The following is an 18,228-nucleotide window of genomic DNA, read 5'->3' on the forward strand; positions in this document are numbered from 1 at the left end:
AATTTATAAACTCACCTACTACGGAGTGACTCAAATTGCAAAATAAATGGCTCTTACCTAAATGCATGCATCTTAGCAGCACTGGCAGACAAGTTTTCACAGTGACAGTTTTCACTTGACAAGTCAAGTATTCAAGTAGTCAAGACCCGCTATTGGCAAACACAGCGGCAGTAGTAACTCCCTGTGTGCAATGTTAGGAAAAAGTTCACATTGAAAAAGATCCAGAGACAGACGACTGCATGGAAAATGGGTGTGTTTATTTACTGGGTTCCAAACACAAAGGTCAGCCTCAAAGAAGCACCCTGCTGTGGTCATGAACATTATACTGGTTTCTTATAAACTGTAGCATGTGATCATGGCAGAATTGGGTTATCTGCTATATTAATCTCTGATGAAGGAGCACTGTGTGTCCGAACCTTTTTTCTGCCAAGTAAATATGAAAGTAAATAACGATCACAACCTTCGCTGTCATTTTTTTAAAGGCAAGATTTTTAGAACAGGTAGAGTATATAATTTTGCAATAGTGTGAATTTATTATCTCTTATCCAAATGATTTTTCATTGCTCTAAATAATTCTATTGTGTCATAAATATGTGTCAAAATGACTTTCTTTAGTTTCTTCTAAAAAATCATGTCTTACAGTGTCTAAAAGAAACATTTAAAACATATATACAAATGTATTTAATCAAATGTCACACAGAAAGGTGGGTTGAGAAGAGAGAAAAAATGAACATAGAATTGCCTCTTTTATAAATATATCTGCATAAAATGGCAACAATCATTCATTATCATTATCCCAATCTGAAAGGATCTTTGGTCACATTGTTGCAGATGAAGCAAAACTGGATGCTTTGTAATAATACTCAGCACTTAATTTTAAGGGTTGACAGCCATTAGTGGCAGGTGAGAGAGTTTCCCCTTAAATGCTGTTCAGATTTATCAGGGAGTTTCCAGAAAAGCTGTTCCAGACACCTGAAAGCTCACTGAACATCTTCTGCGATCTGATATCACGGTATAGTGTTTTGAAATGGAAGTCAGGCGTATGGCTTGTTTAAGAGACAGCGGTGGTCCTGTCCTGTCGAAAGGACATGTGACACTTCACCTGGGTGTCCCTGCCTCTGTCCCAGTGTCCAAAGAGGGCCAACAGAAAGTATATGTACCTCTCCCCTGAATCAAGCAGGATGAGGTTCTGCTGAGGGGGACAACGCCGAGCCAGGCCACAGTACGTGCTGATTGAGCCCTGGCTAACTTCTCCCGTGTAGCCTTGCCCTCAAGCGCTTTAATCAAACACATTCAGATAAACACACAGGGCCATTTGTGCTGCTGGTGCTCAAGCGTAAACAGAGAGCAATTCTCCATAATCTTCACACACAACAAGCCTTCTGTCACGGCTTCATATTTCCATCCACGGTCTTAGTGTTATGCTACTCGTATTTATCCAACACATTCAAATTTAACACTTCAGAGGCAGCTAGGCGTTACAGAAACAAATATGAGACGTCATTGATTTAGTCATAGGAACCTTGTTAATTAGAGGAAGTCACCATCTTAGTAAATCAAATTTATAATCACAAAACTTCTAAGATTCTCATTTTTAACCTACCTTCACTCAGACTTCTTGCTTTTATGCTGCTTCTTAAAGATAAACCATTTTTTGTGCAATGCCCCAAAATATGAAACGTCTCTGAATTGTATCTGACACCTGATGGTGAGTTATGACCAATGTGTGGCAATGTATTGATATTCATGATGCGCATGTATAGATCTGGTCCACTGTTTCTGCTTTATGTTTCATACAGTGAGGGCTAACATAACCTGCCAAGTCACTATGGCTGAAAATGAGATCTTTGCCAGATTTGGTGAAATGCATCAACATTTCTGTTAAATATTTCACATTCTGCATGCCAAATAAAGGAATAAATATGCAATTTCTGAAGCATTTAATTCACCCCTAAAACCACTAGGTGGCACAAAAGCACAGGTCACATTTATTGTCATGAACTCTTCTTCATAGGAAACTATTAAAAATAGCAGATAGTGAGTCACATGTGAACTATGTGCAGTTCAACCATGATTTCCTGTTTTGACAAACAAAAATGCACTTTATTTACACTCATGTCCCAACTGGCATGTCTGTGATGCCACCATTTACTTGTGAGCGAAATTGCTTTGCATGATCTAAACCATAATGTGCCTGTGCTTTTTGTGTGGTGAAAGGAAATAGCTCGCATTTGCATCACTATACCTTTCCCAGCAGTAGGTAAGCTATCTTTGGTTTTGATGAAGCTTGTCTTTTACATTGCTTTTTTTTTGTTTTGTTTTGTTTTTACAACTTTGTGCTGAGTTATAAAAACAATTCACTCTCATAATATCAAACTGCTTAAATGATATTTTCATGAAGCCACTGACATCAAACAAATTGCAAAGGAAGCATCAATATGATCACTAAGAAAATTCTGTAATTAGAAAACAAAATGGAATTTAAATCAGGGTTTCACATACTGTGTTTTAATGTATATCAAAACAAGGATTAAGAATACACAGTTCATTTCATTTTATTGAAGTTTATACATTATTAATTTACACATTTATAACCATCTCATTTTTGCGAGAAAGCATACATATACCAGTAAATTTCAGAATTTCTATGTCATGATTAAAAATGTGACCATAGTGTTACGGTGACTGTTATGTAAAATCATTTTTGTAAAACAAGACAAAGCACTTGACTTAAGTGCACTGTCAATTTTCATAGTTACGGACATAGACAAAACTCAAAGAGCACCAAGTAAAAGAACTTAAAGGATCATCCATACCATGGAAATGAAATTCTGAAAACAGAATCAATGATTGAAGCTTCAATATTCACTGGTGTCTTCAGCTACACTGTTGCTCACATTCATTCATGCTGTTACTGTACGATTCCCTAAATGAATCCCTTTCTTTGGGAGGGGTTGAGGCTTCATTTCTTCTTCTGTGTCTAAATACTTTCTTCTTCCTTTTCAACAATGTTTGTTCTTGAAAGACAGAGACCTCCTTCACTAAACCCACATGTTTCTGACATACTGCTGTTCTGCAGGTCTTTGTCCACATTCAGCACTTACTACCACTTTTTGTACAAACCCCAGTCTGAGACTGCTTGCATACATTTAAATCAGGGCTGTAAACAAACGAAAACCACAAGTTATCGCAAATTAAAAACCTGAGGCCCACAGCATCTTCTGTAAAATTTAAAACATCACATGACAGTTCCTTCAATCTAAAACTGAAACCAATTTTTGAACATGGCATTTTTTGATCTATAAGAGGTGACTCAAGTTTGATCTACTGTGTACACAGTTCTATCAAACTCTGCCTAAATACAGAATCAAAAATGGCTCTAGTTGCATTAACTAGGATGGTAAGACAAATTGGACAATTTCAAGACATTATCAGCTTTGCGCATGCTAGTGTACCTTTTAATCATTTTGTTATCAATGATGCTTGAAAAACAACTAGCAATGGGCACCCTGGGCAAGTTAAAAATAACTTAAAAATCACAAAGAAAAAAAATATACATAGACACTGAGTTCAACAAATGCATAGCATTTATCTTAATATATAAAAAAGCACTCTGGATGCATTGAGAACAATCTGAATACAAATGATACAAAAAGACAAAAGCTGAAGGGCAGACTCCAACAGTTCTAGCCGAATGCCTACATTTCCCATGAGGCAACACCTGCTTTTCTCACACACACTTCCCAGGGGACCAATCGTTGCTCTTCTCCTGCCCAGGCAGGCTCCTGTGATTGGCTGCCAGTCCCAGGTGCGCCTGCTCCTGCAGCGGGAGCGGCGCGTCTTCCTGCGGCACGGTGTTCGCTTTAGGCTTGGCGACCCCTTGGAAGTCGTCTTCGCTGGACTCCTCCTGGACAGGGCTGCCGAAGTCCTCCTCAGGAGCTCCCCCGCTGCCCTGAGAGTTCTGACTGACGTACACCACGATGACGTCGCCACTGAAGTTCATGACTTGTCCATTTGAGATGAATGTGGTATTGTTGTTTCCTGTCACGTGACCTGCGAGCAGAAATCAACAGGGTGCTGTGAGTGAAACAGCAGGACAGGTTATACATACTGGTGCATAAGAAGTGACATGAATCAAATTCGGTTATTAATGGATTAATATTAATCAATTCAAAAAGTGCATAGCTATTTCCTTCCCATGGCATTTCAACATCGCTACCCACAGCGCACTTCCTGATTGATGCCACACATATTCTCTGGTCTAGAGTGGGCCGCACTGACATGAGTCACTGATCACACAGAATTTACTCATCTGTCTGTGACCACTTACATTCTCTAAGTGTTTATATCTTGTCTAAATAACATTATTAACCAGAATTATCGTTATCTTAAAGACATACACAATAATAGCAATTTTCCTGTAATACTCCCTGTAACAGGGTGTGTGTTATTATATCTATTACTGTTGCTTACATGGATGCAGAATTTCTTGTTCCTGACTAGAGAGATGCAGATGGCTACTTTCAAGCTAATTAAAAACTAAACAGAAAATGCATGCAAAACATACACAGATGCAAATCATGAACAGTACATTTATGTACATTTATAAATATTTTGACATGTTCTACATGTTGCAAAAATAGCTTCATTGCTGGAAAATAATTACAATTAACTTAAGATTTCACATTTCAGAAAAAATACCATAAAAATAGCAAAAATGTCCAGACTGCATTTGCTCTGTTCATCTGATTGGTTCAGTGAATATATGATTAGCATAAAACATTACCACGTGAACACTGGATCAATTTATAAAGGACGAGACTGTATGCACACAATTGCTACATATTTCATTCATCACAACACACTGCTTTTGTACTGCTAATGCAAATACAGACATTTCAAAACAGACTGTGAATCTGCAGTCTTACTGCAATTACTGGTGTACTGGCTAACAGCTGCCAAGGACAGTGGCAACAGACTGCTGATCAATTTCCTCAAAGTTGCAGACAAAGTTCATTGCATTGTGGTTACAGTGAACAGAGGCCCCAGTCCTCTGAATGGAAGAAGCAGAATGACACACTAGATATTGCATGTCTACATTCCAGCAAATTAATCAATTCAACTTGTTTGTCACAATAGTCTTTCAATATGGTTTCCTGGATCGACTGGCCAAAGGCCAACATCTATTATAAAACAGCTGTCCTGACAGAGTGACGGGAAAACATAATTAACATAATTAACAAAGTCTCTGGTTAAGTCAGTATAAGTCAGACTGTTTCAGCATTCCACATGATCTAAAGCTTTAGATCTGAATCTAAAGTTTTGTGGACATGGAAGATTACTTTCCTGTGTATGGGGGCAAGGAATCATTAATCAGCCTGAAGGGTTGCACATATTGCTTCAATAAGAATGAGGAAATTTAAAAGCAATTTGGAATCTGAGAAACTAAATAGTCTGACGCCACTGTCTTGCCTAAAAGTGTCTGAAGTTTAAATATTGTTCAGTACTGTTGGCTACTCTGGCTCCCTGGGACAAAATGGATTAGACAGTCACATATTGAACTCCTTGTAAGTGTTGAATACTTTGTCATAAATTAAATGAAGTTATGGCTTACTGGTGTTAATTAAAAATGCATGTGTGTATCAAAGTTTAAGATGAAAAGTCTAACTAAATGTTGGACAAAAGTATTATTTTTAAGTATGCTTTTAGAACACAGAATGATTAAAAATTACAAGTGTGAAAAAATCACTTCTAGCTTTTCATACTGAGGTAATCAGCTAACGTCACTTACAGATCTTACATGAATGAATATACTAATGTAATTAGAAAGGATAGTTACCTGGTTCCATAGTCACATTAGTTTTACACAGTCCAGTGTAGCCGCTCCCCAATTTCCCATGATTCTAGCCAACAAGGTACATGTAACAAAATGGAAGCTCAGCATTTGGAATGTCTTTGTTTTCAAACGCTATTCATTACCGTGACTTTTCTGTTTGCACTTTTGAAAGGATTAAAGGTGTAAATACAGGGTGTGAATATGTTCACTCAGTTTCGATGTTAAGTTTGTAAATTGTGTCAGAAAGTACTGGTTTGGGAGAGTGGGACAGAGGCCGCTGCCACCGGGCAGTCATACACTAAGCGGCCTGAATCGCCCTCTTCAGTAGCTGGGCACTGGTCCTATTCAACCACAGGGTGCGGAGCACAGGAATAGTCAGAATCGGAGGGTTTGAACTTAGGGATTAGTGGCTGGAGCTTAGCCTCTTCATGTGGTGAATAAACTCAGTCTTTGGTTAATTACCAATAGATTTTAACAAGAGACAGACTTTCACAACCGTTCACAACCAAGAGAAAGTATACCCAAAAACCAATGAAGTAAAATGAGCTCAAACACATGGACTTACCTAAAAACAAAACAATACACGACCACCAAAAATTGTAATGGTTGGTGTTCTGTCCTTTGCTCAAAGTAAAATCTTTCACTTATGTATGAGAAATTTGAATACTGTATTACTTATAACAATGACAAATATTATACAATGCTTGTGCTGTTTTCTGGATTTGCTCTTTAATCACAGTTTGTACTGTAGAAAGGAAAATGCATCTGCAGTATTTATCATGAACTATGGTATCAGCTTTTGCAACAGCTGATGCATCACAATGCCCTGTTAACTGCATACATTACAGTCACAATCAGCTAAATTTCTTTTTACCATGACTGATTCATCAAAAGTTTTGCTCGTCTATATCTGAGCAGTCACTTGTGACTGACTGAACCTGATGTTGCTGCTGGCTGTTGGTAGACAGTGGGGCACTTACCAGATGTCAGAGGTGGGTCTACAGCGTGACTAGAGCACTCTGACTGGGGGTCCAGTGATGGGTCCCCCACAGAGAGCTTCTGTGTGCTGGTGTCCTGGAGGGGCAGGCCCTGGTCATTGTCACTGTCTGAGGACAGCACCGGGATGGTAGTGGAATCTATGCTGCAGCAGCACGGCTCGTTCTGTCTGTAGTCTCCGTCTGCCCGGGTCCAGACCGACGGGCACCCCTTGCTCTCTGAAGCGGCGTCCTTCGCCGCCTGACCGCAGGATTCCAGGCACACCTCACAGGAGCCGTGCCGGCTGGCGCAGCTGGAGCAGAAGGTGTTCGAGGAGCAGCTGCGGCAGAGGGGCGTCTCCTGGAGGGGGCTCCCTCCGCCCGCCCCGTTCTCGCTCCCGCAGGAGCAGGCCCGGGTGAGGCCCGTGGCCACCGCCTGGCTGCAGTCCTCGTTTTCCCCCACCTCCAGGGGCTCGTTCACAGACAGAACGCAGCTGCAGGAGCCGGAGGAGACGGGTGGGGCAGGCTCTCCGCTTGGCAGCTCTCGGCCGGCCCCTGTAGGCCCCTCCCCCTGATCCTGTTCATCTGACGGCGGGTCACCGTGTATCAATCTGTCATTGGAGCAGGTGTTGTCAAAATTCTCCTGTGGGCCGTCCTCCTGGCGTATCAGGTAGGTGATTTCATAAAGTGTGCAGCTCTGTGGACCATGGCAGCTACTGTAGGGTGCTGGTGATGTTTCCTTTTTTAAAACAAGAAACAAATACTAATTCCTAAGGGAATTATTTCACTTCTCCCATATAATCCTGACTGCATTTGTATTCATATTACAACTTGATACACAATTCTGCTGTAGGGCAAGAAGGTTTGATGTGGTTAATGGCTTCCTTTCTGCCTTTCCTTACCCATTATCCTGTACTTGGGACTTGTCATCTCTAATACAGAATCAACAAATATGCCTGAAGGAACTGAAGCGTTCTCTTTGCTCTTTTTCCTTGATTTGAGTGAAATAACGTATGACAGAAACGAAGAAACTCCCTGAAAAGGGACGTCTTCTTTACCTGCTGAATCCGACTTCGTTTTAGATTCTGCACACATGCCCGTAGGTTTTCTGAAAAGAATTTAACACACACAGCTATTAGGGTTTACACTTCCTAAACTCAAAGCAGAGGAATCAAGAAGGGAGGGTGGTCTTTCTACTGAATGCACTGATATTTATAATAACAACAATAACAAATTTTGGTAAAATAATGCATGATTAATATATAAACAGTGAAGATTTCTTTTACTTGAGAAAGGCTCCAGTTTGTCTTTGTAGCAAAACAGGAACATGATGACCAGTGATATGACAATTATCACTGACAAGACTGCCACTACAACCCATGATGTGGAGATACCTGCAATAAAACCAATAAGACAGATTTTAATCAAAATGTATTTTTCATTACCTGAATTAGAGCATCTCCATTGTTTTCCATTATGGAGTACCCACATGTCCTAACTACAGACAATAAACATAATTTTGGATTTTGGATTACTCTATTGGGATATCTTTATTATTAAATCATTATGTAATATAAACATATGAATATGTATTTATCCTATCCTACCGTGGATATAATATTATGTAGTGACACACAAATGGTACTAATTCATGGCAAAATACAATACAGACAGAGTGGTGGTCCACAGTCTTGGTTGTTTCCACCGTGTGGAAACTTACCCCAGGTTGACCCTTTTCCCTAGACATGAAGTACAAACAGATATCGGCCCACATACCAGCAATAAGTGGTCCACACTCTGCGTCTGCTTTTGTGCTCCCAGGCAGTCTCTCAGTCTTTCCGAGTGCTTTGCAGCTGGCGGAAAAAAATATACGTACATATTTATTATTTTTAAGCAGGCTGGCTTTTTCTATTTTCATCGTGTTCAGTTTTCTCAAGCCAAACACTCACCGCAGAAACAACTGGCGCTAGAAAATAAACTCTTTCCAAGGGAAGTGGTGCAAAAATTAGTCATAATACCACAGTGCGGGAAGTCTGTGGGGGCACATAAAACTCTGTGTTCCTCTGACCTGAACATAACATAGGGTAAACACCCCCGCTGGATTAAGCCCTAATCGAATTGTGTGTGCACAAAATGAGAATTGTACAGGTCAGTCAGGTAAACATGGTAAACATTGGTGGCCCCATGGTTATTAAGTCATACACAGCTCATATGAGGGTCAGCCATGTATAGTTTTGAAACAATGTATTTTAGGACGCCAGGGTGGCCCTGTATGATAGGAAGACCGCACCACCACTATATCACTTTCATGGCTTTCATGTTTTGAACATTCGTGGACACTAAGATATATTCCCATTACACTGCATTCTCCTACGAAGTTAAAATGTAGTTGAAAGAAGCACTCACTTAGTCCAAGGCTTACAGGGCTCTATTGAGGAGACGTTGGAGAAGTAACCATGTTCACATGGCAGGCAGGAGCCCCGGCCCGATTCTTCATTAAATACGAAATGGAGAAAAAAGAAAAGCCCTTAGAGTTTACAGCTACTGCCTGGAAATAAAGTCATTTCATCTATAATTGCTCCCATCAGCGCCTGACTTGGGATGGGCTTCTTTCTGGTGTCACACGGTGACTATTAATTTGCATCTTCACTTTTTTCTGGTCTTCAATAATTTACATCTTGTGACGTACAATGAGATAGATGTTCCTATTTACATCTTTGGAAGGCACTGCAAGCCATGCCTTTAACTATTTGTATGCCAAGATGCTAGGATAAACACAGAGCAACTTGGCCCAGGCATCATCATCATAAGCTTTGCACTCTCTAGGGCAAAGATAAAGACCTATTCATCAGTCAGTTAGATCATACTGCAGCGTACATGTCTGCATAAAAACAAAAAAAACAGAGCTTGGCCCTTACTGTCTGTGATGAGGCCTTGTCCGGGGCTGCAGGCCTTTATTTTCTCGCAGTACTCACAGTTGCTGAGGGAGCACTGGTACCCTGGCATGCACTGACAGGGTACAGCGGCCAAGGGGTTCTGCTGACGTTTGCTGAAGCGTTTCTCTGTACCAAAGACATGGTGTGACAGCCGTGATGAAGGACACTGGATACTCATTACTCTCTCCTGTATGTATCGCTTATTTGCTCCGGAGTTATGCTTATCCAATGTACTTTTAAACATATTATCCATTTACATAGCTCAATATTTGCTGGGGAAACTCAGGTTCAGTATCTTGCTCAAGGGAACAGTGGCAATGCCCCACCTGTAGTTCCAGCCAAACAGATTTTATTGCATAACATAATGATAAACAGCATTTTCATCCTTTTATCAGATTAGTAGCTTTAAAACTTTCTGAGACAATATTTCATTCAGAATTGTGCGTTTTGAAATCTATCTGAAATCAGATACACTTTTATTATTTTCTCTTCAGTTCCACAACAATTCACACCCACTGGTTGTCACAAGAAACAGGTTTGTCCATCAAAGCTGAAAATAGGACAAACCAGTGCTTTGGACAGTGCCTCCACTACCTGACATCTCTAATTCCATTTTACTGCAGTCCATAACCTGCTCAGATTGAAGGCTCACTTTGATTGCCACATTTGGTTTCAAGCAAAAGACAAGCTGTCACTTGCCCCTCATATCACCTACACCAATCTACAGTTGGACTCCGAAGACTTCACACGCAGTGTGTGTGGTACACCACACTGCTACTTGCAAAGGAAGAGCCTTCTTTCTTGCTGGCACCTTGACAAAAATCTACAGTATGACATACAGATATTCAAAGTCATCACTAACCTGAGTCACAATATTTCTGCGGGAGGCATTTAGTTTCATTGTTCCAGTCTGGCTGGTATTCGTCGCTTCCACAGTCCCGGCATATGGTGTCTGACTCGCTTGTGCATTGCGCAAATACATACTTTCCTACGTTAGATTGGAAGAACTATGATTAGAGCTGACAGAGGCGAACTACTGGTACAACCCATCCAAAAGGGAAAAAAGCACAGGCAGGTCTTGAGTTGGGTATCAATACAAAGTACTTCAAAAAAAAATATAAATATCTGTCATTTTGATTTCACAATCATGACCATATGATGTCCTAACAAAGCTGAAAAAGAGGGTCTTTTTGAAATCACAGTGTGTGGGCGTGTGAGTGTGTGGGTGCGTATGAGCTGCTTCCTCTTTCAAACACTGTTCCTCAGTCAGTTTTAAAAAGGCCAAAGAGGAAACGTAACATTTTCATTCATGCAGGCTGTGGCTTGTACCACACCATTACATTTCACAAGGGCAGCAGTGCCGGGCAGTATGTTTCACATCAAAAACAGCAAATTTTGTTGCCAACAGAAATGAGAACAGGCTGAACCCCAACCTCAGACACCTTAAGGCAGCTCTAACTGTAAACGGCACACACGTGGTTTTCAGTAGTCTACCTGACTCAATATCCAAATTTTGTTTATGTGCCAGCTTGCAGGATCACCGGTTGAAATGCAAATAAAAAATAAACAAAGACACATTGTGAGGCTGAGATCGCTTAGAGCCTACCTGGTTCACATTTGCTGCAGCACCTCTTATCCTTCACATACTGGTGTGGGGTGCAGGCTGGTCTTGAGAGGGCTGTCTGAAGACAAATAAAAAACATACAAGAGAATACATAATAAATGAATTACAATTATAAGATGAATTTCCTGAACCTGACTGAGGTTCACAGACGTTCTTTCCTCCATCATTATTCTTTAAGCTGAACTTAAAATAAAAATGTCTTTAACAAAAAAAGAAGGTTTTTTTGTTTTTTTGTTTTTTTCCTGGATGGATTTTCCACATTGCTTTGATTGAATCATCTCTTCGCTGCATTCTTGCATTTACCTACATTTCCATATTATCTGCACGGGAAGTTTGGATAAGGTGTGCACACCCAGCCACATGTTTTCTGTATTCACCCACATGCCTTGTCCGCATCCACCCACATGCTTGCACTGTCAGTTATGATGCATTGGGAAAAGGACTATGAGTCCCACATGCTTGTCTATAACCTTGTGTCTACATCAGGGCAAGGCAAACCCTTTCCTGAACTGAAAAGCCTACAGGACATGACAGATTTTTAGACTCTTTTTGAACAGTGAAGTGGTTCTGCATATGGTCACCTGCATCTGTGAGGCCCAGTAAGTGAACCAACAATATAACAAAGGTTTTGGATGGAACATAAGCCAAGGGCATCTCTGACCCTCCACAAACTGGAAGGATACCCTTGCCATAGACAGTCAGTGTGTGATAGTGAGTGCTTGGGCGGGGTGTACATGGTGTACATTGGAATACATATCTTTGTGAGCAGTACATGCAGGGTGCTACAAGATAGCCTGGTTTGGCCAGTGACCAGAGTACCATCAGTATGACCAGAGTTGTAGTATCATGGTCACCACATTACTAATTGCATGCATACACACACACACACACACACACACACACGCACACGCACACACACACACACACACACACATACACAGCCAAGGGGAAAAAATATTGCCCAATTCAAAGAGGTGGCTGTTTTACTGAACATACCCATTTTCAACAAACTAAGACATTCCACATTTTTATTAGAATTCATCGCAAGCTTTCTTATTTACTTGGCAAAAGTGTATTCCTTTGACTTTGCATTCTTCTACTCTATTTCCACTGTAAGCAAAAGATTAAAGACCCTGTCATTAAACTTCAGTGATGTGGAGGCGTCCACTGCAAGCCGCTGGCTGAGGTGGTGGAGTGTTCCACTTTGTGGAGCATTAAAATGGACGTTAATAACAGCATATAATTTATGACTGCTGAGGCAAAAAAGAATATGCCAAATGCAAAAAGGGAAAATTTTCCTTTCTTTGTAGGAAAGTGAAAACGGATCTCATTCCTGCGGTACACTTTCATGTGAAATCATCCTCCAGAAAACTGAAGCTGAGAAATTCCACGATGGCTCGAAAACCGCCGCCCCGCTACCTGTCACGGAATCCCTGCTTTTCCTCCCCTTCACATGCGCTGAGAAGGAACAGGCACACTGGGGAATTTTCTGACTGATTTCCGTCTTTCATGCAAACATCCACGTGACCCCTAGCTCTGTGTCATACGGTATAGTAATGCAGGGAAATTAGTCAAATTAAATCTTCACTGAAACATTTCTCACATTCGTAGCCTTATTAAACACCATGTTAATGCACATGCATATCCAATGCAGTAAAGGAACACACACTGGCACAAGCTCAAGTGGCTGGAAATTTTCCTTCTTTCCCCTCATATCACTTGAACTTGCAGCAAAGTTCCCATGAAATTAATATAGACTATTGTTAAACGATGATATCATGATATCATCATAATTATAGAGGGCATTTTTTCTGCATCAGTGCATCAAGTCATAGTTTTGTTGGACGTTTTCATTGAATGCATCCACTAAATATACTAGAGCCAGGTTTGTAATGCCCTGGATAATTACATATCATAGATTATTTCCTAGGTGCAATCAAGATTTTAGAAATCCCTTGCAGCCTTGAGATCTTCAACCTTTGTTTGCCTGTGAAAAACAAGGGTTCCTCATAAACATAATCAATTATGAGCATGTACAGCAGTGACAATAATTTCCAGACCTAATGGAATGTAAAAAATGTCTCTCTGTACACTGTCTCACATGAACAAAGATTTTCGATTTATCCTTTGAAATATATTCAAGGACTTAATTTTTTCTTTAAGTCCTTGAGTATGAGCATCTCAGCATTATAAGTGAATGTGGCAGTACCTTGACATAACTTCACAGCTAACAGTAATGCTTTTTCAAAAAGAGGAAAAAGTGAACTAAACCAGAGGTCAAAGGGTGTGTGAGAAATGCTTACATTTTAACAATCACAAAAAAGGAAACAATAAGGCATTTTAAGAATGAGAGTTGTTCTGTGTTAGACTGGTAAAACTGTGTGTGTATGGCATCTGTCATTGTGTACAGTGTATCAGAGGGGTCTCAAGCAAGGTGGCAATATTGCTGCACGTTTTTGTGCTCTCTACTAACTGAACATTCCTGATGCTTGTTTTTTATGTCTAGTGTCCTCTGGTATGCTGGCACTGGGCTGCTGTTTGAGATGCTTAATCATTGTCCTGTACTACGTAATGACAGATCACCCTGTGGTAATCTCTCGTTTTTGGACTGAGAAGTGTATGCAAACCCCATTGCAATTACTCATTATTTTATTTCTGCTGCACAGACAAAATGTTAAGCATGGCTGCTTCTCATGCATGACCCTTGCTCACAGTTTTTATTGGATCATCAGTCCAAATGTATTCAGAAAAGGAGATTTTGGGTTTCTTTTTCTCCACCACTTTTTGGAAGTCTCATTTTTCTTACATTCCATAATAATTTATTCTAAACAACAAACACATGGCATTTCAAGCAGCCACAAAAAGCCACTCATACAAAAAAGATTGTTTATCTGCTCAGGTTATACCACAGCATGTTAGAGCAAATCATAGCAAAACTAGAGTGAATATCTGGAGGGTGAAACCAACAAAATAATTGTGTAACTCACAAGAGGGTCTTCATGCCCTGGCTAGGCACAGCAAGTTATCTGAAGCGTTACTTTATATTTTATCAGCTGGTAGTTGTAGTTATAGTTTATACATGGTCTTGTGCTTATGCACACATCCTTATTACTCCCTGGCAAACAATTAAAAGAATAATCATTTGGTTGTCATTCATTCTGTAATATAAACATTATGGTATTATAACTGGGTGCAGCAGGCCCCTTCAAAACATTTTACAGAGAAAATTGTTATAACCATTTTCTATATTACTAACTGTATTCTCTACCTGTCCACGTCTCATGCTTGGTTGAATAAATGCATAGCCCCTTGCAGGAGATACCACCTATCATGAGATCTATACTAGATTTACAGAGGAAGTTGAAAGGTTATATTCAGATCCCTCCTGCCTTAAATCTAATGCACTGCACTTGTAACCCTAGACTGACAATGATTTTACTGCTTCCAATGATGACTACTGTGTTTGTGAATCATGCTTATTGGAACATCAACTTTATTGCTTACAATAGCATAGTTGACAAGCTTAGGATTTGGCGTAAAAGCCTTTATTTCAATGTAATTATAAACTATCAAGAAGGTGATGCCTAGGTTGACATATGCTACAATTTTTGTTTTGATCTACATCCAAACCAGCATCAGAAGCAGTGTACTTTAACCATCTCTGAGGGCATTACTTTTCCAGTGTAATCTGACACCATTGAATTTGATAAAGCTAAATTAATATTTTTGAGTTGCAGCACCATGGTCAATCCTCTGTTCCTCTCGCTACCTTAGGAGCCATGTAGATACCATTTAAATGTACACTTGTCTATGACCTGTAACAGAGCCACAGGCAAACTTGACATATTCCTCTATAACTTTAATGTATTTTGACTCACCCTCGCTTCTCAAGATATTCAAATTAGAAAATAGGTTTTGCATGCCATAATAACTTTGGGAAAACAGGGAACATAACTATTGCCTGTTTTCTCAAAGGGGTTGAATGCCACTTCAATGGAATTGAGTATTTCCTAGTACTAACTGTACAACACTCATGTGCTCTGTCTTAAACACAAGCTGAGACCTGCACAAATGAGGCAATATGTCAGCAGAACAACACATAGCACTGAAAATTCAAGATAAGGGCATGCACTCTGTGGAGCCCTGCAGCACTAGACAGCAAGATACAAATTCAATAATGAATAAATGGATGAATTAATCAAACAAAACCTTCTTACACTGGCCATACTGTATCGTTACATAAATTAATCCAGCATTCATAATAAGAGGATATAACATTCTGCGGATCAAATAAATCGAAAATTGCCATTCAGTGTTCAAAACGCGAGTAATAGAACCGATCGCAAAGTATGGAACCAATATTGTATTTACCTTTCTTCACGTACAAAGTATGTACCCAGCTATATTGTTTTCCATTCCTATCAATACACACACACACACACACACACACACACGCACGCACACGCGCACACACACAATTCAGGTATGTATTCAGGCATCTACGTAGGTTACAGCGGATGAAGGTAAGAGAATGAACAGCTTCCAGTATGCTCATAGACAGAATTAATAATAACTCGGGGAAGCTGAGTCAGCTAACACAAAATGTTTCATGTAAAGCGAGGTTCTCTCCTGCTAGTCAGAAATTCACCACATAAAACTAGTTTGGACTCACTGAGAGTAAAACGTAAACAAGGAGAATCGCCTGACGTCTTGATCAACCATAAATTGTTAGCCATCTAGCCACATGCATTGTACCAAATCAGGGACCAACAAACGGAATACGTAACAGACTTCCCACAAACCAACAACCCAGGGCTGAGATGTGAGGAAACTTCAGACGAAGATCCTGCGGTTAGGAGGACTGTTGGAAACAGACCAAGTACAACTGTTTCCAGTCAGTGCAGTCTCATAAGACGTAAACATATTATTCATGTCCTATCATGTGTTCGTGTTAACAAAGAAAATTTCCGAAATAGCATTTCAAGATTGCTATTGTCGGTACTTCAACAGACATATTTAATTTTATTTATAACCTGAACTCCTTCTAAAATAAACCAATCTCTCTGTTCATGATATGCGATAGATATCAATACATACATTATCTGTGTCAGTGGGATTCAGAAGAGTCGACCTACCTGTGCGCAGAGAGTAACGATCAAGTGCGTGACCCAACCCTGGAATATCCACTTAATTGTAAAACCCACTCGCATGTCTTCAGGTTTTTTAAAAAAAACTTTCCCGAAAACAGATTAAGGGGAGTTAAGAAGTTAACAGGAATGACCGGTATCTTCTCTTCGTGCTCTTTCGGTTCGCTGGATGCAGAACTAAAGAAAACCTATCTTGTCGCTTCTGTGAGTTATTTGACGTTGAACTTCCAAGTTGTAGCGCATTCTCAGACTGCATGCACAGCGCTCTGTGCTTACCCACGCGCTGAAAGCGAAGTTCTTCATTTCTGCGCACAAATAAAACGCGACTTACTGTTGAGGAGCAAGACGGGAGTTTTAGCTCCTCCCATACAGACTAATACCGATTATCCTGCGTTATCCATTCACGCTACACTACTACGAGTTATGCCTGCCAACCCAATGTCTTCGTAACGGTGATCTCACATTCAAATGTACTATAGTTATTTTACAATCTCAGGTACGTATTTTTCACTAAAGGTTTTGCTTGTGATAGACTGAAATTGTCATATAGTGTGTTGGTTCAAGTTAAAATAAAACCAAAAACCTGTTCATACTCTGTATGTTTTTTCAGTGTAAAAGCATTTCCCAATGTTGATCCTGGGCTTACTTAGTGTATGCAGTCCTAATCAGAGTAATTTTATTGCTAATCGGTTTCTAATATGAGAATAAGTTGAGTTACTTGTTAAGAACAGGACACCTCACGTCACAGAAATAACTATGACCGTGAACTGTATCGGGAATAATACCACTGACCTCATAACTTGCACCTGTTTTGTCTCCGTTTGAGGAACCAAATGATGCTGAAAGCAGTATACCACTCCTGTTTTTCTCTCAGTAAGAAGTGTTTGCTTTCACAAATATGCATATTAGAATCAATATATCCTGATCCCCAAGTCCAACACCCCAACCACTCCGGGGGTGGCAGTGTAGCATAGTGGTTAAGGAGCAGGACTTGTACCCGAAAGGTTGCCGGTTCAATCCCCGCTGGGACACTGCTGCTGTACCCTTGGGCAAGGTACTTAACCCCCAATTGCCTCAGTAAATATCCAGCTGTATAAATGGATAACATTGTAAAGAACTGTAACCTATGTAAGTCGCTTTGGATAAAAGTGTCTGCTAAATATGTAAATGTAAACCACTGCACCATCCTCAATTTATGATTTTTTACCTCAGCCACCTACTGAGTGAGGATATATTGTTAAAAGTGCAAAGGGAATGGCACTATGCTGAAATAAAAACACACAGAGTTTAAGTTAAAAGGTTTGAGTTATCAATCATTTATAACCACTCTTGGAGGAACTATTATCTCAGTGTGGGCTTTGTACAAAATATTGTAGACATAGTGTTCTTATTTTAAAATAGAAATGAACAAATGTTGTTCAACTTCTAAGCAGACACATGCTAAATGATTAAGAAGTTGAGAAAATGGCTGATCGTTTGCCTTTTAGGAGTCATAAATCAGGTACACACAGTAGCTGAGATGGGAGAAGGATCCTGTGACTGTCACGTACCTTACCACCAATAAAGGAAATTTTGTCAGAAACCTTTGTGTCTTAATTTCCAATATTTCCTAAATAACAAACAATTTAGGGGGCCAGATCAACAGCTCTCATTACCTTCATTACATTTGTGTCTATGCATGGGTGTGGTGGGGAGAGCTCTCTGGATTCCA

At 40.0% G+C, this 18,228-nt stretch overlaps 1 protein-coding gene across 1 annotated transcript; it reads right to left on the reverse strand.

Annotated features, from left to right (window-relative positions):
• Positions 1-3,730: 3,730 nt before the first annotated feature.
• Positions 3,731-16,812, reverse strand: tnfrsf11a (tumor necrosis factor receptor superfamily, member 11a, NFKB activator). The gene is made up of 10 exons (XM_036555109.1): positions 16,506-16,812; positions 11,353-11,428; positions 10,609-10,734; positions 9,729-9,872; positions 9,217-9,301; positions 8,587-8,663; positions 8,097-8,204; positions 7,869-7,918; positions 6,817-7,549; positions 3,731-4,053 (listed from the first exon to the last, which is right to left on the reverse strand). Exons 1-10 carry the CDS (start codon positions 16,578-16,580, stop codon positions 3,731-3,733), a joined length of 1,797 nt encoding a protein of 598 aa, XP_036411002.1. The 5' UTR covers positions 16,581-16,812.
• Positions 16,813-18,228: the final 1,416 nt, after the last annotated feature.

The sequence above is a fragment of the Megalops cyprinoides genome, chromosome 2, assembly GCF_013368585.1.
Source record: "Megalops cyprinoides isolate fMegCyp1 chromosome 2, fMegCyp1.pri, whole genome shotgun sequence".
Lineage (NCBI taxonomy): Eukaryota > Metazoa > Chordata > Actinopteri > Elopiformes > Megalopidae > Megalops > Megalops cyprinoides.

Bases quoted from the DNA above. Each gene is read 5' to 3' on its own strand.
- tnfrsf11a (XM_036555109.1), bottom strand. From the start codon at position 16,580: ATGCGAGTGGGTTTTACAATTAAGTGGATATTCCAGGGTTGGGTCACG. The intron at 9,873-10,608 runs GTTAGTGATGAC...TCTTTGGTACAG, and splicing joins GCAGAAATATTGTGACTCAG to AGAAACGCTTCAGCAAACGT. The intron at 9,302-9,728 runs GTAAGGGCCAAG...TATTTAATGAAG, and splicing joins ACAAGGCCTCATCACAGACA to AATCGGGCCGGGGCTCCTGC.